This window comes from Scomber japonicus, chromosome 3 (genome assembly GCF_027409825.1).
Source record: "Scomber japonicus isolate fScoJap1 chromosome 3, fScoJap1.pri, whole genome shotgun sequence".
Classification (NCBI taxonomy): domain Eukaryota; kingdom Metazoa; phylum Chordata; class Actinopteri; order Scombriformes; family Scombridae; genus Scomber; species Scomber japonicus.
In genome coordinates, this window is record NC_070580.1 from 27,976,738 (window position 1) to 27,991,772 (window position 15,035).

Genomic DNA, 15,035 nt, shown 5'->3' on the forward strand with positions numbered 1-15,035 from the left:
TGTCACTTTTTATCAAACCTGTTTAACCAATACCATTAAAAGGGTTAGGTTTGTGTTCTTCCTTTTGCTGCTGTGCTGCTTTTGTGAGGACTTAATAATCTTAGGTAAGGCTAAAACAAATTGTAGATGGATTGATAGCAAACAGAACTCAGATTTTTAATACTGTTTTCAGTCATTTACTGAGCAAAAGTGCCAAACGTTTGCTGGTTCCAGGGTTCATAGATTTTCTGCTTTTTGTCTTAAATCTCTTTAATCATTGAAAACTTAATCTTTAGGTTTCAGGTTTTCCACATACCTCTAATTCTACTGAGAGACAGTGTCTTACTACAGCATGCCAACACAGTAAATGTGAGAAATGTACAATACAATATTCTCTGAAGCCCTAAAATAAATATTTCCTTCGATATAGCACAACAAATATCAGCAGAGTAATAATTCAACAGATGCTTCATACAGCTGGTGTTTGTTAAAGGGCTGCTGAGTCACGCTGCACTTGATTGTACAGGTGTTGTTCTCTCTCACACACACACACACACACACACACACACACACACACACAAAATCACAGAAAAAAAGTCTAAGACAGAATTGTATTGCAAATTATTTATAATTGCAAAATGTTGTGTAACAAACAGTTCTGATAAATACAAGCATTTGACAAAACAGTATCTAGAAAAAGTCAATCTTCCATCACAGCCACAAAAACACAAATAGATATGATCATACTTTCATTAGAAAAAGAAACATTAAAAAACAACAACCCCCAGGCCATGATATTTATACATTTGCATATTTCAAAATATTAAACACCATTTGTTTTAAAATAATAACGATAACTTAAAAAAAAGACGGTTTCACACTTTCAGTCTTTTTCCTCGCTTGAGCTGCTATGTACATATAAACTGGTTTTCAGATTTCCCACATAATGTTGGAGTTCCTCGTGACATAGAAGCAAACACAAAGAAAGTAAGTGCCAAAAAGCAGGGCTGTGTCAAAAGAGCACAATGTCCAGATTGTTGGATGGATAACTTGGTGTTCTTTTTACGAAACTGAGACAGGAAATCGATGGTCATATTTTTCGTGAATCATTTCGGCAAAAAAACTGCAGAGGAAAAAAAAATCATTTTTAAGCAGTTTAAATCTACAGGAGAAAACTGGTGAGTCCCCCTCCATGAAAGGAAAATCGATGTCACAAAAGAAGCTGCTTAAATGGTTTCTCTGCATTCAAGCTTTTGTATTCAAGAGCTGTGCGAGTCTTATTGTGAGAAAAAGGCAGAAAGGAGCATCTACTGAATAAAAATGAGCAAATTAATGAATGCAATCTTCTGTTCCCAGACACACACACACACACACACACACAGCCATTTCTCTTTCATTACCGAGCTAACAAAACTGTACAAAAAACATGTCTAACAATATAATAAAAATAATAAATTTAGACTTCACTCATGTTTTGTCTCAATGCCTCGATTCAGGGACGTCTGCGTTGCGGTATGACCCAACCCAGACATGACTGAACAGGTAGTGTACACTTTTGACACTCACTTGTTCTCTCAACTCTGTTTTTCGTCACGGTTTTCCTTTGAACTTCTACAGATTATTTTTCTGTAAACCTAATCCAAGACCCCATTTACATCTGGTATTATCATGGAGTCTGAATCTATATCTGGTATTAATAAAGAGCTTGTTATCTCAATTCTACCCACACTGATCAGATCTCATTATGTAAAACAGGTGCACAGCACAGTCTGTGACAGGTAAAGGAAAGCAGCTCGACCTTCTACATATTTTCCCCTTTTTCAGAAGGGGTCGCCTGTAGCTTTCTGATGTGCAGCCTGAGATCTTTCACCTTGATGTTGACAGCATCCTTTGATACACGCTGTTTTACATCTCTCCCCTCAGCTCAGGTGATCTCTCAACTGTCGACTCACTATAAAAGCATAATATGCATAAATGAGATTCACCTCGACTGTGTGCATTTACACCTACATTAACCAGATATATATGAGATGTTAATCCCTTGTTAATGGGGTCCATGAATCACTTGTCTTTTCCACATATATATTCGCTCATTTAATAAGAATACACTTTTAAGAATTTGGCACCACTGTCATTGTGGATCATTTACTCATTTCATTTCAGTCCACTACCTAGAGAGCTGCTTAACTCCTGTGAGTGCTGTAAACTCAGACTTCCTCCTCACACTGTGGGTCAGTGTGATTCAAGTGCTCCACTCACATGAAACTAAGCAAAGCTTAAATGGTCACATGGTTATAGAGCTGATAAGAGTGAGTATGAGTAGTATGTGGGGTCGAGTCCAGCTGGAGTGAGAGAAAGCAGCCAGTCAAGTAGTGTGGAGAAGTGAAGTCATAGTGCAGCTAATACTGTGTTGCCAGTAATATGATGACACCCCCTTTGTCCTGTGCCAAAGCCCTACACTCCACTCCGCTCTTCTCTCTCACACACACACACACACACACACACACACACACACACACACACACACACACACACACACACACACACACACACACACACACACACACACACACACACACACACACAGTATGTACTCAGATCGATGCATGTGTGCGCGACCGCACACACACATACTTTCCTGCTAAGAGTCTTTAAGCATGTTGATGCGTGCAAAGATCTTGAGAGCAGGTCCCAGTTTAATGTTCATGGTGCTCATGAGGTGGTCCTCCTTTAACAGGAGCAACGCTTGTCCATCGATCTCCTGAGAGCGAAACTCGTCTGCTATCTCCTGACAACCTGGAAAAGCAGAAGAAGAAAGCTGCAGTTAATTGTACTAAAAACAGGATTCATACACAATAAGTACGTGAAGCTTTACAAGTGTGCTGCCTGAACCAACAGGGGGTCTCTGTTTTCTGACCTGGCAGCGAACAGATGAACTCGTACACCTCTTCCACATTCCACTTGGTGGGGTCGTTTGGTAAAAAGTGCTGACAAAGCGAAGATGTGTCTCTCCCAGCGCAGCCCTCCTGGTCCGAGGCCCTGCTCGGCTGCCGGTGGACGGAGACCTGAGCTGGGGCCGGGGCAGGAGCCAGGGGTCCTGAGCTGGCGGCCGAGAGGGGAGACGGCGGCTCCTCGTAGCTGGACATGTCCGAACATGGGCTCGACTCCTCCTGACTGGGCTGCGACGGATGCGGTGAGGATACAGAACCCCCCTGGGGCTGCTGCGGTGAAGGGGACAGCTTCTGCAAAGGGACATTTTTAGGTATGACGTCAAGGCTCAGCATTTGAGAAATGAATGGCTCATCAGTTAAACACTGCTGGGACATTGTGAGAGTTGCAGCAAAGATTTAAGGGGTAATAAGTAAGATTTATGCTGTACAAAAGCTTCAAATGACTGTAATATACCTGCAGCCAGTTGATAGGTTTGCTGGATCGATACCAATGTCTGGAAGATTACTTTGTCAGGTGCTGAGCCCTTTGGATTCTAATGCTCCGTTATTGGTCCAAATGTGAGACAAAAGCACCCCCCAATGGATGTTCATGGCCCATCCACTGGACATAACTCATGGTATTCTGGCTATAAAAAGACTTGAGCCAAAAAAAGTGATATTTTCTGCATTAAGTATTGCGATATATTATCTCCTTGCTCGACATTTTGGTAGAATTTATGCTTTAATTCTTTAGTTATTCAAACTACCTGTCTCTATTGTAAAGAAGTATGTCAAAGACTTGGATGAGTGGCAAAAAAAACAACAAACCAAGTTGCTTTTGAGGTCTAAATAACTTGTTCAGGAGGCAGAAAATCTCTACTAATGTTTTCCCATTACCTCCACTCACCAATAAAGGTTGACAAAGATCATAAAGTACTTAATGACCCTTCAAAGACAGAGGGAGATAATCCAGCGCTGACACAAACGATGCTTTAGTTCATTAAGAAGCACGAGGCGTGAAGGGTATAAAATGTGCAGTGGCAGCAGTATCTGATGTGAGTAGAAGTGTTGATGAGGAACTTTTACAACAGTGAAGAAGTGCGCATGACTCTGTACCTGCTTCTTAGCTTCTATATTCGAGCGGCCCTGCGATCTTCTGCGCCAGCGATTTGTTGGTTTACTCCTCTCTGGACGGAAAAGGCCCATCCGCTTCGTACAGCCCACATTGTACCTGTTCAGAAAGGTCCATTAGAGCTTTTCTTTTTCATATATGGAGAAGCATCAATTGCTTAAACATCATCTTAACCACTTAACACACGCCCCTGTTTTTTATGCTGTTAGCCTAAACGACATGCCCAAGTTGTGAGCAGCACAGATCCCACATAGTTTGAGACTCAGAGATGTGTCTGGTATCATTGGAAAGGAAACACTCTCAGGATTCTTGTAAAAGTGTCTGTGTGATTCTGTGACTTACTGACAAAGAGTGGCAGAGGTTACAATGATGGGGTTGTTTACTCGCCCATAGGTTTGCCTTTACAATGACATGTGTACAGACATTCAGGGACCTCTCAGCAGGATATAGACACAATGAGGCCACAGCCACAGGTCTTGGCTTCATGCAGTCTAAATTTGGAGTCAAAAGACCAAAAGATGAATTTATTATTTTTCAACAGGTATGTCCATGCGTTTTCCTCAGGTCCTTTTTGGAGACTCCAAATGGACACTTGGTTACCAAAGCTGTATAACCACAATCAAACACCTATAACTTCACATCCCCATTGCCTACAATCAAAATCTTGGTCTCTAATGAAAGCTGACGCCATATTATTATTATTATTATTATTATTATTACATATAACCATATTTTTTTGTTTGGCCATATCTATCTATCTATCTTTCTGTTTAATTTGGTATAAGTCATATGTCAAGTCGAAGAAGAACCAACCGTGTACCAAAATGCCGAGTGCGTAATGATATATGGTTCAACTCTTTTACGCACAGGGCGCACGCCGGTTACGCTTGGAGTTTGTTTATGGACAGCCAAACTTAATAGCTTAGTGTCATACACCGTTGGAAACCTCTGACTATTGGCTAAAAGGTTATCAACTTCATTTCACCGAATATTTCCATAGGCTAGAACAGCAGTCAATCAAAGCCATGTCGTCATTGTTGTCGGTCACATGTACTGCCTAATCCTAAACACCGATTGGCTTGTGTGTGGTGTCGTCAGAAGCAGAAGAGGCTCACGGTCGTAAACATCTAGTCACGTGTACTCTGAGATGGACGTGCAGGTCAGGAAATGACGTAAACGGACCGTATATGGTTTGTTATTTGTGTTATTACGTTACGTGTTGGACTAAATACATGGACATATTGAGGAAAGTATTTCGGTTTTATGGAAACGGATTTCATATTTCACAAGAATGGATATTTGGCGAGCTGTACAGAAAGTCCTGAGTCATAAGATGATCGTTGTGGATAAAGGGAAGACATTGAAGGTATGTAGCATTATAGCTTTTCTTACTTAGCTCAGGGGCTAGCCAAGCTAATCGCTAATACTATTACGGCTGTGAGCAACCATATAAGTCGTGAGTGGTCTTGAATGAATCAGGACAATCTAAGCTTTCCAACGATGTACGGCATGAATATATATGTTTAAGGGTTGGTGTTTAAAACATCCAGAAGAACTTGTGGCTACCTCCTAACATCCGTCCCGTTCCGCAGACGGAACAGCGTGCGTTAAGTGGTTAAGAGGATCTTTAAATAAATAAAAAACTAAAAAAAAAGGTGACTTACCTCTTGGCACAAACCATGGAGCAGAATCTTTTAGAGCCCTTGAACGTGTAGGCGAAGTCGACCCAGCCGCAGTATTCACACGTTAGCTTGGGCTCTTGCTCTTTTTCTGTAAACAGCAAAAATATCAGATGTAAATCAAATGTTAGATTTTCTTCTGAAGTATAATATTCGCTCTTTGAAAAGCCTTAAACTATCTGTGATCACCAAACAAACAGAATTGGAAATATATATTCAATCATGAGCATATTCAATACTTTTGTATAAATTAAAGTAACATGTCAAATACAGCTATACATCATGTAAAGTGACATTTGTACTTGGTTAAGACTCAGTGTGTTGGTACCATTCACAACTTTAATATATTTCTTAACTTCTTTCTCTATCACAAACACCCATCAACCTTTGTATGTCTCAGTCCAATTTAAAATGACTCATGTTTTTGGTGTTTTTGACTTCCACTTGAGAAATCCTTTCACAGATGTTTCTTGAGTTCCAGCAAAGTGCTACAAGACCTGATGTACTTGTCTAATCTTCCCTGCTTCTTTTTTTATTTACCTGGCTGGTTCATGTCCTCAGGCTCTGAGTCAGAGTTTGCCGCATTGCTGACCGGGGTTTTGTCGGGGTCTGATGAGAGCTGATGATCCAGCTTCTTTGGGCTGTCGATCAGAATGGGCAGACGCTCCACCTGTCGTAAAGGTAGAACATATTTACAAATGTACCAAAATGAAATGTCACACACTCCAAGACAAATATCACGACAGCCACATGAAGCGTTAAGACTTCTCTGCATGTGTTCATCCTGAAAGACCAGCAGTGTCCCTCTGACCAGTCGCTAATGATCAATCTCCTTTTGCTACACACATTACTGCAGTATTGATGAGATGAAATGAGGTGAATTCAAACATTTTCTCTGTTGAACTCATGCTGTGTATGAATGGATTAACAATAGTGCTGAATCCATTATCTGACTGACGACTATTTTTGATTGTTGATCATTATTTCCGAAATGTATGAAGCAAAAATTTGCTGTTTTCAGTTTGTCAAAAATATGAGAAGTTTCTACTTTTCCCTGTTAATATCATTTTAAATTGTGTATAAATAAGTGCATATTTGACTGTGGTTTGGGAAAAACACCTTTTTAAATCATTTCATAGAAATGACCAGAAAATCCTGCAGTGTCGGTCCTCTGTGCTCATGGTATTTAAACTGTGACAAACAGCATTTACAGCACATGTCCAGTAGGAGGCAGTGAGCCCAAAGTCTTAAAATGACAACAAGCTCATTATCTTCCACCTCCAAATATTCAGTGTGGCATTTTTTGCTTTTTTTTAGTTATAATAAAGATGGGTGATACAGGTGTCAGCCACATGCATACAGATACACTGTTAACAATATAAAATATAATAACATCAATTATAGGTGAGATGATGTACAGATAAAGGAAGGATTCTTGTGCTTTGAGATAACTGAGAACTGCACTGTGAAGCTCATTACACCAAAACACGTTCATCCATCTGTATTCTTTCACATTAATTAATGGCTGAATCAAACAGAAGCTGTGAGCTGTCACTACAGCTAGACAGAGGCTTTGTGTTTGCTCACTGACAGCTCCCTGCAGGCGTGTACACTGGAGACTGTGGCAGTTCAGACTTGTTTATTATGTCTCGCCGCCAGTAAAGCGGAGATCGGGGTACTTACACACACTGGGAACGGCTCTGCCCCCTCCTGGATGACGAAGCCTTCGATGACATGAGTGAGGACCTGGGGCTTGACGATGGCCTGGGGCGGTTTGTTCTCTCCGTTCTGAGGCGTGCTGCCCATTACCGTGGGCGCCTCGCTCTCGTTTCCTGAGGTCATGGGTGGAGGTGGGGTCGCAGGTGCAGCGCTCGGCCTCTTTATAGAGCCCCCTCCTGACCAGGAAATGAATACAACAACATCCTGTTAGGGTGGGGCGATATGGGCATCAAATATCACAACACTTCTGTACCAAATACCTCGATATTGATATTGCAACACTATTGAAGGGTTGATTATTGGCTTTACAAAATACTTCAAGAGATTTTTGACGAATAATCATATTAATGTGATTATAATGAGTAAGTAGGTAAAAACAAATCATAGAATAGCTACAACAGTCTGGTATGTTCAGAAAATTATATCACTTTACTGTACTTATATTACGATATCCAAAATATAAGATACAACAATATCTAGACTCATATCATGTTATCCATGTAATATTGATATATTGCCCAGATGGTCACTAATGGGTTCAGATTGATTGAAATAAGAGCTGACCCAATTCACTCAGCATAAAATGAATCAGCAATTATTTTGACTGTTGAGTCATTTCTCAGGAACAATGCCAGCCAAGTTTAAGCTACCCAAATGTGAGGAATGATTCATTTCCCTGTAATATGTCATGGGAAACAGTTTTCAGACTGTTGGTTGGACAAAACAAGCATATGACACATATTTGTGACAATCTATAGACAAAGCAACATGTAATTGAGACAATCATAAGATTAATTGATAATGAAAATGAAATGTCAGTTGAAGCTCTAGAAAAGATGATTATATCTTCTTTTGTTTTGTTTTGTTTACCATGTAAAGCACTTTGTGTTACATTGCCATGAATGAAAAGTGCTATACTAATAAAGTCTGGTTGATTGATTGATTATTGAAGTCATTTTTAAAGTAGGAATCTCAACATTTTCTGGTTCCAGCTTCTCAGTTATGATTATTTATTTTCTGCTTTTCTTTCTCTTCTATAAAAGTAAACTGAATATCTTTGGGAACTGCTGATCATACAAAGTAAGATATATACCTTAAAAGTCTTCTTAAAGAACTTGTGAGGGGCATATTTCAGCATGTTCTTACATTGTAATGACCAAACAATATATCAAGAAGATAATCAACAGATTTACCTTTAATGGAAATAACTTAGTTTCAGCCTTGAATTAAAACACTGTAACATATTACCAGGACTGATGAAGGTAAACACTGACAATACTCTGTATACCTTATTATATTAGGTAGGTGAAATGCCTTATACTAATAGCACGAACAGCTAATACTTTATTTATAGGATCTGTTTTAGTGTTATCAGCGAGCTAGTGATAGTTTATCTTCATATTTTCACAGATTATAGCACAGACGCTGTAGCTATGTCATGTTTACATCGTTATTGTTTGCAAACCACACACATACAGCACTGATCACATTATCTACATGCAGACCAGTATCCAGTTATCTTTATCTTCATCAGCCGCTTATCTCAATAACATTTCTTCTTGTCGACGATAAATCAACATAATGAGAAGAGACCCAGAGGCAGACTGCTGCTCAATAACAAACACTAAAACCCATCAGTGCTGGGACGCCCTCGACTCGTTTTACTACAAAAAAAAACCCTCCACAAAGCGAAAGTACGCATTAAAAAGTCGCCATGCTTTGTCATCTTAACAAAACAAAACAAAAACAAAAAAAAAAAGCCACCAAAGCGCTGAATGAGAAGAGTTTCCTTACCGCGCCAACTTCCTGCTCTGCTCTCATAGACAACATGTGCGGGGTTTTTTGGTGTGTGTGTGTTTGTTGTTGTAATGGTCCGACAGACACCGAGCTGTTGTTCGGGACTGTATTCAGAGGAAGGTTTAAGCTACAGTCTGTTAATGAAACGCCTCATGCGACCAGGATCCGCCTCCCTTCCTCCCTCCCTCCCTCCTCCCCCAGCACATATCTCCTCAGTCTACACATCAGCATGATTAAATCCTGCACACTGCCTCCTGTTTCAGCCTGTGGATCATTTTAAAATCACCGCTTTTATCCCAACAAGTATAACCAAAGTTTTACAACTATCACTATCATTGAAGCGCCAAAATAATAGTAACACAACTCCCACGTTTTCAGGTTTTCAGCAGGGCCGTAGCCAAGATTTTAGTGATGTTGAGCTCATAAAAAGCCCCCCAATGCACTCCCTGAGAACATGTTTTAACCACATACCAACAAATTGTTTTATTCATCTGGATTTTTCCTCCTTTTTTTCATATTTCTACTTAACTTAATATCTTAAATAGTTTGTCAATGGCATTTCCAAACAAGAAGTTCAAAATTAAATGGTTTAAAATCCTTAAAATACATGAACACATTCTGGTGGAGAAACAATCAATAGTTTATGTATTTATTTATTGATGCAAAAATGGCACATTTGCCAAATGTACAAAATGTAAGAATACTAGGATTGGACAATTAAACATTCATAGAGTTGTATCGGAGAAGTCTCTGGTGTCCCAAAAAAAAAAAAGAAGTTTCTTCCCGATTTTACACTTGTTTTATTTGATTTTATAGTTAATGGGAAGTTTCAGTTCTGTCCATTTAAATGATTACTCAGGTTTCAGCTGATGTTGCTGTTGTGGAGAAGTGAGTTAGAGGTGCGAATCAGAGCGGTAGCAAATTCAAAACATTACGTCATCGCAGTTGTGAAAAAGACACTGGGCCATAGTAACCAAATTCGTCCAAAATGGAAAGTGAAAGTGAATCTTAAAAAAGGTACAGTGGGGCATCTAGCTGTGTAAGAGAGCCTACGATGGCTTCAAAACTCATGAAAAATAAGAAAGCCCCTTTATTAGAGACAGTGTTTGGTTTGTCCATTCTGGGCTACTGTAGAAACATGGCGGTGCAACATGGTGACTCCACTGAAGAGGACCTGCTCCCTACGTAGAAATAAAAGGGTACATTCTAAGGTAACAGAAGCACAATGATTTTTATTTTAGTTAAGTAAAACATACTCATAAATATATTATACCCAATTTCTTCCAAGTCTGTTACGCTAAATTCTACACACTGCACCTTAAAAGTTTTTTGTTTTAAACTGCAAACTGTAAAATAAGTTTTCTGGATGCTGTAATCTTTATCTTCCAATAGCCATTAGTGACATCCACACAACAGATTTGTATGCCTTATGTGTGTATGTTTCTCACTGAAATGCAGCATATTTTCTCACAAATTTGTTAATCTTCTCCACTGATGATTAAACCAGGAGGGTATTTTTAAATTCAGAAAACCCAAAACACACAGAGAGAGAAGACCGGTCACTTGTAGCTGCAACCCTGGTTTTCATGTCAAAAGCAAATCTGATCAAAGTCTCTCAATTATAATAAATTGTGAACTAGAAACTAATATGTGTTTACACACAGTTTATCCAAGTACATAAATACTTAAAAAGACAACAAACAGATTCTCTGAAAGCAAAAAAGTACATCAAAATCTAAATAAATGTAGTGAAAATCTTTGTGGCTGGGAGCTGGTTTATAATTGAATAAATCACTTTGACTGAAGAACAACTTTTGCCTGAAGGCTTTTTTTCTTAAATGTTTAATATTTCTACAGTGAAAAAAGGAGAAAAAAGCAGAGACTTCAGGAATATCTTCATCAGCCTCTGCGGTCAGTGGATTACCAAAATAGTTTCCTGCTCTGGTGGTGAACAGAGCACCTCCGCTGCACATCACACCCAAATCACTGCGCTTAAAACAGCCATTTGTGGCTTTACAGAATGTTTCATTTTACAAGAAACACACCATTAGTACTATTTCCAACCATTTCGGAGGAATGTTACTATAGAAACTGATCCATGTCAGCGTTTATAAACTATACCAAAATAGCTAAGGCTCAGCAGGAGGAGTTTCGCTGTTATATGATGACGCACTACCACTTACAGAGTCTGAAGCTACTGACCATATATGTTGGACATTGTCTAACGGACAAAAACTACTCTGTAAGTAGAAAACCATTGATTATATCCACAGCAGTGTATGTTTTTCAAGTGACACTAAAGAATATGGTAAAGTCCTCCCTACCATTTACTTTGCAAATGACTCATGTTATTTTAGTTGAAGGTTAAAAAAAGAAAAAAGGAAACACTTTTAAAAGGCAGGATATTTTGTACCCATGTACTGTAATTCATTGTTTTTACAGTTTACAAGATATGTTTGTACAATCTGATTCAATCCGGCAGAACAGCCAAAATTCAAACCTGTTAATCTTCTCTTAATGTGAGGTGTAAAGATGTATGTAGCGAACTGTGACGTCATCCATTGCTTTGCAGTTAAGCTGATTTGAAGCCCAGAATTGTTGCTTACGGTCGGTGCAGGTATCGTAATCAAGTAACATCAAACTCAAATTAATATCCACATTGCAGACATCAAAGCTACGGTAAGTCTTCAAATCTTTGGAGCAACGACTTCCAAAATGACCACCAGCACATTTACCAGAAAGACGAAATTTAGCAATTGAGACCATAGTGACTCAGTATTTCTAGAGAGAAGTTGATGCTTTTTGAATGGGAGTCTATTGGAGCCACAGATTTCTTTCAAGACAGTATCTAGTGGCCGTCAGTGGTATTACACTTTAAAAGGTACTTCCACATTGGCTTCATCTTCACACCGTGGTAGTTATTGCTTGATACTGTTCAGGTTTTGTTAACACAAGCGTGGAAAGGGCTGCGGACAGCAAGTAACTTTTCCTGTCCTGTGTGTAAATGGTGTGTGGACATAGTATGTGATGTCCCTGCATGGCCGACCAGGCTAATACTGTACTACACACCTCCACAGGAAGTAGGGTGCCAAAATGTCCCCAATATAATTAACCGGTAGATTTTATATATCCTATCTGGCTACACTACTGTATTTGTTTCTTAATTATTCAATTTTCTTTTGTCATTGATTTTTGCTTTTCTGTGCTTTGGGTATCAGGTAAGTCTTTATGGCCACAGCACAGGGATATCACAAAGATAACTGCAAACAAGTAAGAACTGTGAAGCTCAAGGTGCTTCAGACACATCATGCACTGAACTATGAACAAACATCAGCATCGATTGTCTTTCTCTTCCAATGCAGATTGAAAGAACTGTCTACCTCAAGAGAGCAGGGCAGATATAATTAAACATTTTCTGTGTCAAAAGCTGCATATTGGAGCCGTAAACACTTAACAAGGGTTTTAAACGGCTAGCAGTCTTCATGTTCCAGTGGCTAATTGGTTTAACAGTTAATTTACCAAAACGTTTGAGTGCTCCCCAAAGGGTAATTTAGCAGCTTAGAAAATCATGCTGAATCATTACCTTGTGGCTGAACAGCTGGTGTGACTGGGTCGACCTTGGGCTGTTCGACAGGCTTGGCAGGTTGTGATGGCGATTGTGATGTTGCGGGTTGTTGTTGCTGCTGCTGCTGTATCTGTTGCTGTTGTTGATGCTGCTGCTGCTGCTGCTGCTGCTGTGTGGCCGGCGTTGGACAAGTCTCTCTCACCACCAGCGAGGTTGGCTTATCTTTACTGTCTTGAACCAGTCGAGAGGCCTTAGATGTGAATAAGGAACAAAAGGCAGAAAGTGTGAGAAATGATATCTGAGACAGTAGTGAAAACCCAAATAAAAGGACTGTTAGTCCTTGAATGTCAGTGACTCAAAAAATTTGACTTGGAAAATATCACACCATTGGGAAAATATTACAGTAGGAATCACAAACTCAGAAGACCCCTGTGTTTTTTTTAACATGTATGTCTTGGAATACAAACGGATACTGTGGGTGTTGTCGGAGTATCAGTTTTTGTTTTGTTAGTTACAGCTTCAAAAAAAAAAAAAAAAAGGTCAGCATGTGAAGTAGGACAGAAAGCCACGTCCCATTAGAATCAAATTGGGGAAAGAAATGGATCACATCCATTGGGAGATTCTGGAAACACCCACAATGGAAGATGTATGATAGATTACTGTTAGAGATGGACCTTCTTCTGGTGTGGGAAAGGTACAGAGCTGCAGCAATTAGTCAGTAGACTTCATCGATTAACCAGCAACTGTTTTGATAATTGAATAATTGTTTTAATCATTTTTTTTTAAGGAAAACTACTGAACATATGCTGGTTGCAGCTTCTAACAGAAGCTTGAAGATCTAAAGCTTTTTTGCGTAATGTATAATACTAAACTGAAAATTATTTTGGACTGTTGATCAGACAAAACAAGACATCATGGGACCTAAAACATTATGTGAATTCACTGTCCTCATTTAAAAATGTCATATTTATCATGAATATTGATTTATCAACATGTACATAAAAGCAACATTCTAAGGTTGTCATGGTCGAGCTTATCTTTACAATTTATATTGATGGTATAAGTACAAAGTAGCATAAAATGAAAATACTTAAGTGAGGGACAAGTACCTAAAAATGTGCAGTACTTGAGTAAATGCACTTATTTTTGCTTTGAACTTACAACTACTTCCCTTGCAGACTGGCACCATGGTACTGCAACTTTGTATGCCTTTGTAGCACCAATATTTGCCTTCACAAACAGGATGTTAAATTCACGTGTTCCTGCAGTTTACCCTACAAAACAAACTAATAGTATCATGTTATGCAGGCAGGGTATTTTGAGGAGCTACTGTCCAAACATTGTCAAATGTGTCACAACAGTCAATAACTTTGCTGAAGGACAAAGGGCATCTCCCCGCCTGCCTTAACACTGACATTGGATCTCCTTTTTATTTGGTGCTGGCGACAGATTGATTCAACTAAATGGTACTTACTGTTGGTTGTATTTGTAGGTTGATGGCAGTGAGCTGGACGGGCTGGGCTTTGGCATTATTTAGGGAGGAGTGGAGTGCGTGGGGGCTGATGGTGGAGTGGAAGATGGTGGCCTGTTGGCTTGGCGTTGAGGGTTGGTGTGGGGCAGGTTTGGGCAACACAGGGACGGGGTGCTGTGATGGCTGAATGGATGCTGTCTGCAGCAGCTGGCCCGGAGTCCTTTGGGAACTTTGGCTCTGATGCACCACAAACTGCTGCTGCTGCTGCTGCTGCTTGTGCTGCTGAACCAGGGAGTGTGGCTGGATCTGAGTGTATGCTGCAACAAGATATGATTCATTCAGATAACTATGTATCCCAAATTCAGCAGCCAGTGACTACTTGCAAGTCAATACCTTTAAATTAAAGCCTTTGAGTTAGTATGCCATTGTTAGTTGAATATCTGTTGGACGGACAAAACAAGCAATTTGAAGACATCACACCTTGGGCCTATGGATACAGTCTTGATTTAACATCAGACTAATGAGTAAGAAAACTAACAATAGGAGACCGCACAGTTAAAATTGCATACCACAGTCTTATATTATTTCTATGAGGTAATTCAGAAATATCGTCTTTGACTCATTAAGGAACTGGTTTATTATTTATTTCACACATGCTCACAACTGTCCCGACTCAGTGTACATCATGAACACTGCACCTCAGGCTCATAAACAGTGAAAAATGTAGACGTTTGCACAAAACAGCTTGTTTTGTAGCGCTCCC

At 39.5% G+C, this 15,035-nt stretch overlaps 1 protein-coding gene across 1 annotated transcript in view; it reads right to left on the minus strand.

Moving 5' to 3' along the window:
* Nucleotides 1–2,570: 2,570 nt before the first annotated feature.
* The window catches only part of phc2b (polyhomeotic homolog 2b (Drosophila)), a 36,151-nt gene continuing 23,686 nt past the window's right edge, over nt 2,571–15,035 (minus strand). Inside the window, exons 8-15 of the mRNA XM_053315420.1 lie at nt 14,276–14,589; nt 12,820–13,051; nt 7,404–7,615; nt 6,261–6,390; nt 5,706–5,811; nt 4,026–4,140; nt 2,897–3,221; nt 2,571–2,775 (exon numbers count right to left, since the gene is read on the minus strand). Coding sequence (XP_053171395.1) covers nt 2,621–2,775; nt 2,897–3,221; nt 4,026–4,140; nt 5,706–5,811; nt 6,261–6,390; nt 7,404–7,615; nt 12,820–13,051; nt 14,276–14,589 — 1,589 coding nt within the window. The 3' untranslated portion in view covers nt 2,571–2,620. The remainder of the gene's footprint in view (nt 2,776–2,896; nt 3,222–4,025; nt 4,141–5,705; nt 5,812–6,260; nt 6,391–7,403; nt 7,616–12,819; nt 13,052–14,275; nt 14,590–15,035) is intronic.